Consider the following 16,721-nt stretch of genomic DNA (forward strand, 5'->3'; position numbering starts at 1 on the left):
GCTAATTACTCGTCTAGCACTAAAAAGTTACACCAACAGCCGTTTTCTGCCACTTCTACTCGCTTCTACCTACCTTATATTTGTTGGAGGCTGCCATCCAATTTGCTGCTTTAAGTACATATCAACTAGTTATATGGTTTAAATGCAACCAGTTCCTAATGCCCTAAAAGGTCTTTATAGCAACATTAATTTATTTAAGGCACCATTAAATGTGCCAACTGAGCAAGGCCAAAAAAGTGAATAGCAATGACCCAGATAGACTTGAACTCACAATCTTCTGATTCAATATCAGACGCCTTATCCATTAGGCCACTAGGCCGCTTACACCTTTCATAACAAAATGGTTGTAAGATGAATTGTTTTGATTCTATTGTTCAAAAACTTACTTATATATAGAAGTGTGATTAAAAGCTCTTAAAAGGTAAAAAAATAAAATATTTTTTGCAAGCTTCAATTGCTATATCCGGGTTATGGCCGATTCTATTTGCGCGGAGATCTATATTGAAATATCCTGAGACGCAAGTATATGCAGTGTGATGCTTTTTTTTGTTAGGGCAAACTTGTTTGGCCCACAAAATCAACAATAATTTATGTTGAGCTTAAAATTTTGCTATTAGTGTATCAATTATATACATTATTAAAACATACCTGTCACTGAATTTCCCATGGTAAGTCGTCAGTATTCGTTTTCCGGTGTATCCGGTATACATTGTAATAAACATGATTTGCTAACGCAAAGAGTAAAATTTCTGTTAAAAGTTTGAAGTTTGATAATATACATGTATAGTCAAGCGGGGTAAGTGCACCATTGGGGCAAGTGCACCAGCTGTTGATATTTTATCAGCCAATCACTGCATAGCTGTCTCTAAGTTGCAGAAATTTTACCCATGATCCACCAAAGGAAGCTATTGTCCCTGCATGCTTGATTTCAAATTTTTTGTAAAGTGAGCAACAAAAACGTAAATGCACTATTTAAGTAGTTGGCTTTAAATTCAGAGGTGTGTACTGATAATTTTATAACTTTCATTTTAGTGGATATTTGTTTTGGCTAACTATTGAGTGTAACTGGTGTATATCCATAGAAGACTTTTTCTATTGTTTTAATCCACACAAATAATTTTGTATTATTTTAACTGGGGTGGTGCACTTGCCCCGGATAATTTTAGAGACAGGGGCAAGTGCACCTATGTAGTGCACATTAGCATTAACCTATGTGCACCTTAAGATATAACAGGGGTGGGGCAAGTGCACCACCCAGCACACATGTAGTTCCCCATCAAAAGAGACAGTTCAATCTCATTTCAAGTTCTCCCAATCTCTATAGTCTTTCTTGTTATGCTTTTGCGTTAGTCTATGTCAAATTTGTGGTTCAATTGAGTGAAACTGGTCACTTGAATTGCAATGGTATAGAATTGCAAATTTTTAAAATTTTAATGTTCAATACGATCAATATTTCAGTGGTGCGGTTACGAGCTCAAAAAAACTTTTTTTTCCATTTCTATTGAATTTTATATAATTTCAATATCAGCAATTTGGTGCATTTGCCTCTGCTTATCAACCAATGCATAACAATGACAAAGAAGGCTAGGTGGTGCACTTACCCCTGTACATGGGGTAAGTGCACCACCTAGACATACATTTTTTAGCGCTTCATATAAAGCAATGATATTTAATTAACAGTCTTCTAGTGCTGATATTCTTGCTCAGAACATTCTGGAGTTTCACAATGACCAATATTAGACTCAAATGTTTAGTTAAAGCAAAGCAGTAAGACTGCGAAATTGAATTACCCTTTTTCGATGGTGTACTTACCCCACTTGACCCTACATTCTAAAACTTATTTTAAGTGTGTGTTTAGTAAATTAAATAAGTTAAATTTAACAGTTTGTTTGCATGTCTGTCTCAAATGTAAAAACTCTCAACGTAGTACATTGTAATGTTATATCTTACAGATCATAACCCCAAAATGCACTAAAGTCGTTGCAGGTACCTATAGTTACCAAGGTTAACATAGTATTTTTGTACTATTTTTAATGATGATTATTTGTACCAGGAGTTGATTGCATTAGATAATGACTATGGGTTTTTTGCACCTCCATGTCTGCCTATAGTCTACAATATTTTTGCATGCCAACACTGAAAAGAACTGAAAACATATAATTGTATACCAGATAATTTTTATTTTAATCATAGAGGAATAGACAATATTTAGCCATTACTCTTTAATGAGTTCATATTTACATTTAAACACCTTTAACTTTTTTTCCTTCTAGTTTATTTCAATGAAACACTTTTTTCACGTTATGAAACTTAAAACTTACAGCTTTTTGAAAACCTTTACTGCCATTTTATTTATTTTTAATTAGTTGTTCTGCACAAAAAATGTTCCTCATGATATGAAGTTTGAAAGTTACAGTTGTTTGACAAAGTTTGAAAACCTTTAGAAATGTTTTATTTTCTCTCTTAATTTATTGCAAACGCAAAAAAGATTTCTCTAATGATATGTAGTTTGAAAGTTAGAATGGCAAATGTTGTAATAAGTACAAACGTCCATGAAGGTTAAATAATGATCAATTTTCTGCCCAAAGACTTTTTGAATTACTCAGGCGATGCTGGGTAGCACAGCTAGTGTATATATATTTATCAAAGCATGTGTGTAGATCTGTGTGTTATTCCGGCTTTAGCCATAGCGCACGCTGATTATTTTACCAATGTGGCCACAACATTACGATGCCCCTGGTAAAAAATATTTTTCGTAAGGTTCGATTACTATATCTTTGGTCAAAGCCAACTCTTCTCACCCAAACAATTATTTTATCTCTGCAGAAAAAGCCTTGACATTATCTCTTCGTTCGGACACACACAGACCGTACGATTTCTTTTTTACATTAGTACCAGTACCGAGAGATACCAATATTGCTGTATTTGAAATTTTAATGAACTGCTTCTGGTGGAACAGTAACCTTTTTTAAACGCACCCACTTTTATACAGTAGTTGTTATTGTTGATTCAACCTATTCAGGATTTTTATTTGGTTTGCTCAGTTCATATTAATTGTATCATTGCTGAATCATAGTTTTGGTAATCGTACCAAAACAAACTTAATTTAGCTATTACTTGCTAATTATTTCACATTAACTGTAGCCTACATCTAAACCTTTTTACAGTTGTTGTATTTTTTTACCTGCACAAAACACTTTCCTTGTTTGAAAAGTTTGAAAACGTTTACAGATGTTTTAATTTTCTCTTTTAATTTATTTCAATTGAACAGCACACTTTTTCTCATGATGCAGAGTTTGAAAGTTAGAATGGCAAATGTTATATGTTAAATCCAAATCAATTTTCTGACCAAAACATTTTTTTTATTATATTTCTACTATAGCTGTTAACAACATGAACTGTGCTTTTTCAACTCGTATATTAGATTGGAACACAACCTGTGCAAGATTTCTATGGCTATAATTTGAGTAAGCATCACTAAAATTTAGGTCTGTAAATTCTAATCTTTGGGATGCTCTTGCTGCGTTTGCTATCAACCATATATGGCAATTTTTGATTGTTTTATGTTATGTGATTTGTAACAAATGGTATTAATACAGTTATCAAGATTACAAAGCTTGACAGAAACATTTTTATAATTTCCTTCCCAAGTTTTATGGTGTTTTAAGAATGAATAAAAAATGAAATCGAGGTAACCTTTTTTTTTATTCCATACCGTTAACATGGGAAATGAGTTTTTTAAAAACTACATATTTTAAATCCTTTAGTAGTTGTTGCTGCTTTAGTTGAAACATTTTTGATTTAATATTTGGTCAAGCTGTGGTTGTATGGTTATTAGAAAGTTAATTTTTAAATGCGGGATTTGGGTCAGTCATGACATAATGTCACATGTAATAGGTATGTGTACAGTTATTCCAATATATAGTGAAATGTCCGCGTGTTGTAGTGACTAGTGTGGTTGTCTGCAAAACAGGATACTCAAGCTTAATCCATGGGTGAGGCTATTTTTCCTAATGTTTTCAACATGATTTAAAATAAATGAACAAACAGACATATTATAGTAAATATCAAAATACCAAGCTAGAACAGTAACTCAGAAGCCATTTACAGACACTAAGGACATGTAAGTTATGAAAGTCAGTTTTCTTTGTAATGATTGTTTGATAACTGTAACGACTTGGCTGTTTTACGTTTTTTTTGTAAGCACTATCATTACTATATTTTAAAATTTAGTCCTCTCCGATATCTGAAGAAACATGGCTTGAGTATATTATATTATTGTCAGCTGCTCATTCAAGATTTCAGTTTGTACTACCAGCGGCCAAAATCCTTTTGCAGAAATGAAATTTAAATATAATTTTCTATTACAAAATGTAATTCTGTAAATGTTTTAACAGCTAAACAGTTACCTTCAATGCACCTTTATGTAAAGTTAATAAAATTGAATAACTATTGTTACATACAATTATATTAGTAATTAAAATTTAGTAAAACGCTCTTGTTTGGGATTTTTTATTTTGTATTTTACAAAATCTGTGTACAAACATGAACTTTTTTTACATGCAGTACAAAAAATGAGCTAGAAGTTACACACATGGTCAAACTTTGCCTTCTTTAAATTCTTTGTGGGACAACTCTGGTTGAATAACCAGTTACACAGCTTAGAAAGGTATTTAGAATTTTAGCCAAATAATTTGCCTAAAAATAAAAACTTACTGGTTTTAATATTATTGTAATTTCAGACTTTTAACTCGAAAATGTTGAATCTTTTTATTAGAGCAACGCACTCATTTACACTAGCCCAGGATATGTTTCTACTCACAATGATTAATTGCCCAAAGTGTATAATTTATATATAGCCTACATCAAATTTTAACACTCTTTGGTATTCAGTGTCGTTGTATCTGCAAAAGATAATTGATTCATCCAACCAATTAGCTAATGAGCAACACTTTTCTTGCGTGAAGCCCAATGCTTCAAGCAGACCAGCTATATCCTGAAAGCATAAGCAGTTACTAAAACAGTTATTTTGTCCATTCGATGTGTTTTGAAGGTAGCCCTCAGTCTGATACTATTAGCGCATAGCACTTGGGTGAGATGAGAATTATTTGTGAAAATTATTTTTTATGAGCATTTGTACATTGTTTCAGCTGTTACTAAAGAAGTGCAAAATGTCAACTTAAAGGAAATTGGGATGACATGTAAAACAATGATGAAATATTATAAAAAACTGTCTCTGTTGAGAAATTCCTTTTATATTTAGCAACGAGTATTAAAATCAATGATTTCCTTTTGTGGTGGGCGGTTCAACAATCAAGACCCACTGTGGAAATAGTTTTTTTGATTAGTCACGGCAAAAGTTGCTATAAGATATAATTGATGTTCCAATAAAATCGCTAAACACGTGTCTTATTGGTCAAATTCAAATATCATAAGGAACAGATATGGGGAAACGGAGCTATAAAAATCAACCAATCAGAATCGAAAGACCTGGTCATAAATAGCTAGGTCAAAAAGTTTTTGCTGTTTCTGGTCATAAGTATTGACTATCTGAGATGAAGGCTCATCTGAATAGAGCAATTGACTTGAAGCAGTTTAAAATCAGTACTAGTCATATGCTCTATCAGTTTGCCTCATCAGCGAGATGGAAACAGCAAAATATACTGCAAGTTCAGTAAGTTTTATTACTCCCAAATTTTTATTGAATATTTTGATTCTTGCCGGATGAAAGTAGAAAATGACACTCGCAAATGATGCACAAAAAGTGTCATGCCAGCTTTTTCATTTTAAATATTTATTACACTTCAGTCATTCATATTTTGCAAGCAAGCTTCAAAGCAAAATTTGAGGAAGTCACAATAACGCCTGACTTAAAGTTCCCTAATATTCTTAACCAATAGTTTACGCTAATCTGCAACGTGTTCGTTAAAACACTCATCACACAGTGAAGCTATGTGGGTAAAATTCGAAATCTACATCATTATTCATTCAAAAAAACATAGATAATGTAGTTCGCACCCAGTACAGGCAGATAATTCACCAAAAACTTGGTTTTGCAATAGCTAGACACCAAGGACATATATGATGAGTTCAGTCTTTTTAGCGTAGCTGTTTTTGTTTGCACCATAGTGAGTTTTACCTTCAAATGCTGGTCATTATATTTTTTTTTGATGTTTTCAACCTATGAATGTTGGAGTTTTGACAGCCTTACTTGATTTCTATACACACAAACATTGGCAATGCTCCAGTGATTAGTGACCAATAACAAACTTAAAATACTCGTTAGTACTTAATAACTATAAAGCTCCCAAATAACAAGACATCCTAATATTGAAGAAAATTATTCCTGCTCAAAATTTATCATTCCTGCTTTTTGTACATTAAGTATAAATACTTTATTATACATAACAGTACTATGGTGTAGTTATGGAAACACTCCTTAGTGAAGTTTTAGTTTAAATATCTTGCATTTTTTGTAAAAGCTATTGGACTTCATACAAAAGTTATAATTAATTGTTAATTCATGCTAGTTGGGCCTTATTTTCACTAGCAATTAGCCTCAAGCCTACTTTTAAATTTCTAACAACACGTGCTTAACAACACTGGAACGGCTGTCACTGATTTACATGTACAGGTGTCTTGTCTCGGGCACTGAACATAGCAAAACTACTCACAAACCCATAACAAGTCTTTCCTTGTTGTAATAAGCTTAGTCTGAAGAATTGAAAAACAGTTTCCAAAAGTAACAAATTTCAGGTAGGGAGCTTTATGTAAATTAAAGGTGGTTAACAGCCACTATTTGTGTAAGCAAAATACCAAAATGCAATGGGATATGTGAAAACCTGTATACTACATACATTAATCAGAAAAGATTATCTTTAAATGGTTTAAATTGGATCCGATAGTTAAAATACACACAGAAAAGTCACTACACCAAAATTATTGTAATAAAAATGAGTTACCCATATACATTGTAGTTGCCATTTGGCTAATTTATTTCCAAATAGTTTTTTGTTTTGCCGACTGCCCTATATATATTAATGCTTTGTGTAAAACATTATTTCTAATCCATCACCTGTTCTAAAGGTTAAAAAAATGACCATTTGTAAATATGTTTTAATGATTATTCGGTTTTCACTAATTTACTCCTGCATATCTATGTTTGCAAATGTTTGCTTTAAGGTTACACACGAAGACTTTTTGTATACAGTTTATTGTCACAGTGAATTGATACTCTACGTACTGTATACTTTATATTCAAGATTAATGATGTTTTATAACCCAAACCTGAGAGATTCACACGACTTTATAATATCGTAACTTCGTAATGTGGCAACAGATGCTTTAATGATTTTGGGGGATGAAAGTTTATAGTTTCAATACATATGCAATAAGCTAAAAGGAATAAGCTGAAAGTTGTTAGTTTGAGCATTTTTCAGCGCAATTTCTAGTGTGGTAAGATTCAATTTAAAATCGCAGATAGCATAACACCATTTGCAAATGTCAATGTGTCCAGTAAAACTATTGCTGCTTTGTACTATAGAGTTCTATGTAGAGATAATTATAACAAGCATACTTAGTCCTACTTACAATTTCCCACCTAAAGTTTTAACTTGTAAAGTATATAATGGAATATTGTAACAATGATCATAAGGCATATTAACGTCATTCAGTTAAATTCCACATCTGAGTGTATTGCAGATAATTAGATTAGATTGCTGATGGTTGCTTGATATTTTCCCAATGACGCTGTAATACTAAGGCATTGCGTCAAAATTCCAAAATCATTCAATCGTGTAAAGAATTTCACAAACAAGAGAAATATATATTATTTTTATATCAATATTAATGCGCTATGCCAAATTGGTGATTGGTGCAGACTAAAAGGTTGTTGGCTTACCACAGCATTCTGCTTATGGTTCCGCAATATAATTGGTTGTTGAGTTTGGTATATAGCTGGAAGGCAAGTCAAAAGTGTTCATTTTAAGTGTAACTGCTTTAGAGAAACCTTTAGCCACAAAAATAATAACAAAATTTGTTTCTACATATATTTTGTGTTACCAGCCTAACGAATCATGGAAAAATTTAACGAGGGCGGCAACCCTGCTAGTTTGAGAGTTAGGAAGTCAAAAACTTGTGAAATACCTAGTGTTTGTTGGTCAGTTTTAGTGATTTGCATTGCTTGCAGCAGTTTTATAGTTTTTGGAATATACATTCTACAGAGATTTCAATCTACAACACAGAAAATGAAATCTTTACAACAAGAATTAGATAGATTGAAACTCGAGTCAGATTATTTCAACCGACAAAAGGTGAGACAAACATTATGTTATTTCTAATATTAGGAAATGATTTTTGTCAAATTGGGGTGAATCACAGCATAGCAAAATTTAAAATGTCATACTGCTTCTTTAAACATCCCTTTAAAACTTAACGATTGAAATTTCAAGGTTGTTTTGGTTACCACTTTTACTATTATGTAAAATTTTAATATGGAGATGTCCTTTAATTTTCAAAAATGCTAGTGCACATAGACCATAGAAGCATGTTCCATAGAGGTAGATACCATAGAGGTATAAACTATAAAAGTACAGAGCGTAAATGCATACATTAATAATTATCTTACAGCAGCCTGTGGCAGAATCAAGAGTTAAAAGACAGTCACACTCAAGGTAAGTAAATTTTTTACCAAATTAAATTCTGATCTGCAAGTGAGTAGCAACTAGTTTTATTAACTATTCTATTGACATATTCAGTTAAGCTTTTTCTAATATTCATGCTTTTAAATACCTTTTTAGTGCCTAAATTACAAGCCAAAATAATGGATACCTTTTTTGATGTCGGAAGCTTTCCCTGCTGCCTTTGGAGACTTTATTTGTTTGTTAGTAAAGACAGACCACTTTATCTACTAGGAAATATATAAACGTTGTTGTAGAGATTTAGCATATATAAAGAAAAGAATATTTAACTAGTATTTATACTGTTTAAAACTTCATCGAAGAAAAATACTGTGAACGAAAACATTAATAAAAACTTGCTATTTTTTAGAGAAGGCTTTTCCAGTGATTCTTCAAGAATGGGATGGGGGAGGCAACTTAGTGCACCAGGTCAACCAGGGCGGTCCAGATCAACCGGCATGCCAGGACGGCAGCAAGAAAACTCTGTGTGTGGTCCACCAGGACCTCAAGGACCACCAGGCGTGCCAGGACAAAATGGTATTACCGGCATGCCGGGGCAGCCCGGAAGGGATGGCATGGATGGTCTTCCGGGACCACCTGGAGAAGATGGCATGATTGGTCCACCTGGACAGCCTAGTGTTCCTGTACAGTCTGGTGCTCCAGTGGAGGTTGAACTAACTGGGACTCCTAGACTGTCTGCGTCTGATGGTGCACCAGGACGACCGGGTGACTTTAGCTCTTTAGGTAAGTTATTTATCTCTCAATCAGCTAGTTAAAACCTACCTTATAACTCTGCCTTTATGATTTAACATTATGTGTGTTATTTCAAATGTGGCTGTACATTGTTTAATTAGAGCTGAAAAATAAACATTATTTTTGCTCAAGCTGATACGACTTAAAAATAGGGTAAGAAATCCAGCAAAAATGGTTTCAAGGATTTATCTGTATCTTATTGAATTTGCAGCAGGCAGTACTTTTGTAAGATGGGGAAGTCATGAGTGCCCACAAGTTGCAGAAAGACTTTATCAAGGTAAGATGGTTCGATAAACAAGAATTAGGCTTTACAGATATTACACCTATATATAATAAATGTTGAAAAAGTTCCACAAAAAATAGCGCAACATACCTAGAACAAACGCCAAATAGGTGGCAGTAATTGTTCTCAAGAATTTGCTTATTAACATGTTAATAAATATTAAATGAAAAATTACTAAATATAAAATTTATTAGTGACTTTACATAATATATGCTAGATACTTCCTTGCTGTAATCTCATTTTCTGTATACAACACCGCTAAAGGTGAGAAAGGACTAGGTATTTTCAAGTAAAGTGTTTTGATATCATTTATGCATTATCTATAGTACATAAAATAGCTTTGTGTTGCCATAGTAATAGGTTAGAAAACCTTTCTGCTTCCTAAAACCATAAAAATCAGTTAAACGATGTTAATCCAACTTTTTGAAATAGAACAAAAAAAATCTTATTTATGATCACTAATGCCAATAAAAAGTTATAAATGCATACAAATGTGCATACTTGCATATATACACACCTAAGTACATGCATAACTACACTCACATATACATACATAACTATACTCATTTATACATACATAAAAAGATAAATAAATACATACATAAATACATACATATATAAATACATACAAACATGCATACATACATATGTACATACACACATACATACACACGTACACATGTACAAACATACATACGTACAAACATACATACATACTAACATACATACGTAAATACGTATGTACATACATTTACATACATATGTATGTACATACGTATGTATGTACACACATATGTATATGTACATATGTGCGTACATATGTATATGTACACACATACATACATACATACAAATGTATGTACATACATATATACGTATGTATGTACATACGTATGTACATACATATATATGTACATAAATAGGTACGTACATACATACGTACATACAAATATACATATTTACACTTGTACATATGTAGGAGCATACGTACGCACATACATACATATGTATGTACATACATATGTACGTATGTACATACATATGTACAAATGTATGTACATACATACAAACATACATATGTATGTACATACATTCACATACATATGTACGCACATACACATGTAAATACATACGTATGTACATACATTTGTATGTACATATGTACGTACATATACATACATATGTATATACACGTACATATACATACATATGTACATACACACGTATGTAGATACGTACATATGTATGTACATACATCCATACATACTTGCATCAATAAATGCATGAATATATACATACATACATGCATAAATACATTTTTGTATCAAAAAATGCATGAGTATATACATACATTTATACATACATAAATAAATACGTAAAAACTTGCATACATACATCCATTTATACATACCTATACACACACACATATGCACGTACATGTAACATTGCTCATCAACAAGCTGAAAATTAATTTTCCTGCTTTGGTAGTGGTTCCTATGTCCGTAAGTTGCAATGAATTATCTGAATTTATAAAAATTTTCCTCATTAGTCTATTCCAAAAAAGGTAAAAATGAAATGTGAAACTAAGCTGTATTAACTTGAACTAGTACTTAATTTGGTATTGTTCTATGTTTTGATGAGGCATCATGAGATGACCATGAACTAATTTTACTAAAATATGCATTAAATGTGACACCCTTAAAGACCAATGACCGACAGTTTATTATAATATACTATATAAGCTATGCATACCATATTACTTTAAACTCAAATGGTAACCTTTTAACAGGTTATGCGGCTGCGGCTAATCCAGGTAGTGGGAGAGGTGGATCAACAGAGTTGGAGTGTCTCATTCTCTCACCATCTTGGCATGCCAATTCAGCCACAAACATCAACACACCGACCAAGATTTTTGCGGCCAAGTTTGCTTTAGGTGAGTTTTGCCTTTCAGGTGCAAACTGTTTTACTGGGTTTCTTTAGTAACAGCTAAAAAGACCACTAATAATTCACTGATGGAACAAAGAGCGATAATTGAATATCTAGGCAAAAATAAAGAACTTTAGTCATCTGATTATATCTATGGTTACACTGAAAACATAGTTCATCTCTTAGTTGTGTATTTTAAGGGCAATTTTGAATGTCTTTATTTTTCTGAATCTATTTTTTCTTACTACCCTGTCTAGTTTTGTGTGCGTGCATTCATTGCATTTACATGTAATTCAACAACCTAAATAATCACAAACCTGATTGAGCTTGTATAATATCATTATAATGAAGCTGAAATATTTTATCTTTGTTACAAAAATAATGTTTCGACTAGAAAGTTCAACTATAACAGTGTGTTTTTAAATGAAATATTATGATTTGCTAAGGTTAGAAGATAATATTTATTGATCATCGTGTAAACTACTTTACCTAGTATCGAAAGGTAAACTATCCTATAGCTAGAAAAAAGACAACTAATGTATGATTTAAGTCTTGTCAACAATTTTTCGCTCTATATCAATCATGGGGCTCCCAGAAAACAAATACTTAACTAGCTGGTGGTAACAAATCAGAATGAAACTGACACAGTCAGGTGGAATATTTTCTTGATTATTGCACCTAAAACATAAGCTTATTATAATGAATTTGTCAAAATAACCTTAATGGCTTTTTATTTTACCAGGTGAATTTTCTGGAATCTTTGATCGATCTGCTGACAACTCTATAGTAGCCTGTGCAGTTTGCATCACTGCAAAAGCTCTAGCGGTCAGTATAATGAGTTAGGGCTATGATGTAGTCCGGCTGTATCATAAACACGCATCACTGTTTTGCCAAAAAAACTGTGTAAACTCACGCACAACAATAAAACGCAGTTGCTTCTATTTTAGCCGCCCCATCGTTTTCTGGTTTAGAGCTGTTTTGCTGCTCTTAATGGCTCCCTACATAATATTGGCAATTCTCAAAAATGATCACAGACTTTTAGCAACGTTTTTATGGTGATATTAGACGTAGTTTCTCTATCCAAATATCTAAACAATTTACATTTATTTAGGTTATACTGTCTACTTTGGGTTATTGAGAAATATTTTGGTGCTAGACCTATTTTGATACTACCACTATGCAAATAGCTATTTATTTTTCTATATTCTGTAAACAGAAACGTTGTGTGTTCTCTCAAAAAATGTTTTACATATTGTGAAGCTTTTGATAGCTTGCTTTTGCTAACACTACAATCTTTTGTGTAGCTAGTTGAAAAAAATCATGTACACTCTGTACCCGCAAATATAGCTTGAAAAGTATTGTTCATCTAATCGACATATCATTATTGTGGCCGCATAACTAACTTCTACATCGAGATAAATATCAAAGGGTCAACTTCTCACATACCGCATGCAAACAATTTTCTTAAGGTTGTTTTGTGTAAAAATTACAGATGGTATACAGGTGGGTGCTGTTCAAACTTCAGTATTAAATAGAAGCAGACAAGCTGGCAGAAAAGAGCAATTTTTTTATTTTACCGAACTCGCTAGAATAATTTGTTAACTGAATTTGTTTCACTCTATTCAGAGAGGAGAATCCTATTATTCTCTATGAGAAGCGAATGCTGTAGCACTGTGAACCTGTTTGGCAACAACAACAAAAGAGACTAAATCTTGTTTCATGACAGAAAGTTATATGATTCAGTTAATTAACTGTCCTTTTGAACTCATCATGATTTTTCTGAAGTCTCAAGCCTTAAACATTGAGCCATTAAAAATTTACCTGTTGTAGTAATGAAAATATTTACTAAGTTCTTTATAAAAGCTATTTATAAGTTAGTACTCTAAATACCTCCTGTGCAATTGTCGATGTGACTGACTTGATTTGGAAGTCGAATAATGTACTGCAGTGTTGTTGAAGTAGTGTGTTCAGTTGAAGTGTTGATAAAATTGTTCAAGTGTCAAAGGATAATATTTTGGTGACTGATATTCAGAAGATTGTAAAAAGAAATAATCAATTGACAGTTTATACCTGCCACTCAAAACTGGAAGTTAATAAATAAAAGTTGCTTGTCTATTTCTAATGGCTATAAAAAACCACAGCAGTTAAAAAATTTTATCAAACTTCTTTAAACACCAACATGAAATTAATAATATTATTAATTACATATGAAACGTAAGAAAAAAAATTTCTTGCTTAGATACAATAGCTAATGCTCTTTTTTTCAGCAGTATCGCTATTTTAAAATCCCTTTGCAAATAATAATTATGAAAAACAGACAATTTCAGAGGTTTCGGATGGTATAATTTTGTTTTGACAGCTAGCTGTATATTTTCAATAGCTGGTGAGATTAGTTACATCAGTGAAGTAATGGCTGATTTTATAATCAAGCGCTGCATAACATAGCAAATATGTTTCAAAAATTGTATAATCAAACTGGTACATACTGCTGAAATTGTTAGGCTGTAAGTTGAAAAACCTAATGTATACCAAAAAAGTAAGCCATAATTATAAAATTTGCAAAACAAATGTATTGTATTCCTTTCTTCACTTCAAATAATTAATTCACTCATAATTTTAATGTAAAATGAGAAGTACCGATCCAATTCAACAGTTTTTACATCGAACTTTGAAATAGCGACTTTTAATTGTATGCTAATTGTACCACTAATTCATTGAATAAGAACAATTATATTTGTTCACTCATTGTATAAGTAATTCATTAGATAAACACCATTATGTTTGCTTACTAACTATATCAGCAGTTTATTGGATAAACATTTTTGTCTTTGTTTATCAGATAACACTACCAGGAACAGTTGACTGTTTAACTGGATGGCATAAAGAGTACGATGGTTACCTCATGGCATCTTCACGTAAGCTTTCACCACATCATGTTTATTGTAAATACCATTTTGAGGAACATTAAATTACAGCAACAAAATGCTAAAAAAGAAATGCCTACCTAAAATATGCACAATATTAATTTATTATGTGCGTGCTACTAATGAAACCTAACAAAAAGACTTTGCAACCAAATGAGATGAAAGGTTAATTTAATCTAAATCAGCACAGATAAGAGGTCAAATGCAGTATAAGTTATAACTACTACAAATTGGCAAACGCTGCAGCTGTATTAGTGCTCAGTTCAGCCAAAGGCGTATCATTTCAACTACAAAAATGTTGAATGAAAAAACATTATTTGTCAAAAAATTATTGTCAACCGTGATGATGACATTGCAAAATGGGTTTATAACAGGAAGAGTATTTTTCAGTCTATGAAAATAAATCACCTTCACTCTTCACTATCTTTTTAGCAAAAATATTCATGGTTAGTAGTTTAGTTTTTTTGTTTAGAAAAATTAAATAAGAATTTGTCTGACTTTCCTAACACACTATATAAACGGTGACAAATTATAAAAGAAGGCAATCATTTTATAAATTTAAAACGCCAAAATTTGTAAAATGGCAGCCCAGAAACAAATTTGCAGCAAATGATCGCATAGCTCATTACACAGTTTGTTTTTTTAAGAAAGAAACAGAAAGCAAGTGCAGAGATATGCAAATCACAAACATTTAAAACAATTTGTCTCACTATTTCTGAGATTCATGATTGAAGCGTTACAACTGATCTGTGATTATTTACAGCATTCCAGAATGAAGTTTTCTTCTCATCAAGAAACTACTGCGTAGATAAAAATCCAGATTATTTTGCTGGTCACAATGATGCCAATGGACTGAAGTTGACATTTGTGCAAGCTGGATCTTGCTTTGGAGGACTCGAGCCTTGTAATCGATATACTGAAAACCACTTGTTGGCTTGCGCAGTCTGTTCAAAGCTCGAAGATTAAATGCTTAACAACACATGGAGTTAAGTTAGTGCTAGAAATTTATGCAAAAACTAATTATGTTTAAGATGACTGCATTGTTGTACTCGGGATTACACTTTATTTAAGAACTGTATGTAAGATCTGTGAAGTATAAATATATCTATGTATACAAACTGACAAAAGATATTTAGTTTTCCAACAATATCAACATTGATTACTACCCGTGTTGTAGTAAAAATAAGCAGTTTACAATCTAGGCAGAGGCTGCCAATTATCATATGTTTTTATTCAAACAAATACTTTTCAGATCACTTATGTTTATTACATCACCAAAAATACGAAAAAACGGAATGATCAACCACTGGAAGCAGTCCACTACACGTTTTTGCGCTACAGAGTACAGGAAACTTTTGTATTAGTAATTGTATAATTACCTACTTTGTATCTTAATAGGTATAATAAGTAGGATTATGTACAACGTGAACTTCTAGCTTGAAAAGTGTATTCTGTCTTGGTTAAGAGATTCACTTCTTGACCCATTGCGCTTAATATATGTTATAGAGAAATCTCGAATTACAATTATGATTTCTACGCATTCCATAAAAAAGTACATTTCTGCTCAGTCATTTATGGCATCATAAATTATCTCTGTTACTCTAATGAGAATTTATCAATATATGTTTCCTGGTTAAAAAGCTGAACATTGCCAAAATTGAATGAAGCACGATAAGCTTTACCACAAAAGAGGTTAACAGGTGAAACTGATAGTAACATTTATGTTGTTGAAACTTTATTGATTCATTTAAGTATTGTTCCAATTCACTCACTCAAATGTTTGTAGTAATAACTAGAGTTATGCTTTTTGATAAAAGAAGTTTTGACAAAAGAAGGGAAAGTTTAAACTATTGCACAACCTTGGTGGTAGACTTGGATAATTTAATAACTAAATTTTACGTTCCTTTTGTCACAATAATACCAAATTTTGTAAGTTTTAATCTTGGATTATTTTGGCAATCAGATGAGATCACCTCAAAGATCAAAAGCACTTGCAATTGATAAAGAATACAAATAATTTCTGATATAATCCCGTTATGCGTTTAATTGTTTTGTGACTTGAGCTGTAAAACAGTTATCATAGCAAACTGTTTGAACTTCCCTTAGAAAAAATGAATTGAAAGTTTTGCCATAATACATGTATTTGACTATATTTGG

At 32.1% G+C, this 16,721-nt stretch overlaps 1 protein-coding gene across 1 annotated transcript; it reads left to right on the top strand.

The window, feature by feature from the left end:
- The first annotated feature begins 9,076 nt into the window (after window positions 1-9,076).
- Window positions 9,077-15,530, top strand: LOC137407141 (short-chain collagen C4-like). Its single transcript, XM_068093741.1, has 6 exons — window positions 9,077-9,422; window positions 9,643-9,708; window positions 11,504-11,647; window positions 12,383-12,465; window positions 14,480-14,555; window positions 15,328-15,530. Exons 1-6 carry the CDS (start codon window positions 9,077-9,079, stop codon window positions 15,528-15,530), a joined length of 918 nt encoding a protein of 305 aa, XP_067949842.1.
- Window positions 15,531-16,721: the final 1,191 nt, after the last annotated feature.

The sequence above is a fragment of the Watersipora subatra genome, chromosome 10 (genome assembly GCF_963576615.1).
Source record: "Watersipora subatra chromosome 10, tzWatSuba1.1, whole genome shotgun sequence".
Lineage (NCBI taxonomy): Eukaryota > Metazoa > Bryozoa > Gymnolaemata > Cheilostomatida > Watersiporidae > Watersipora > Watersipora subatra.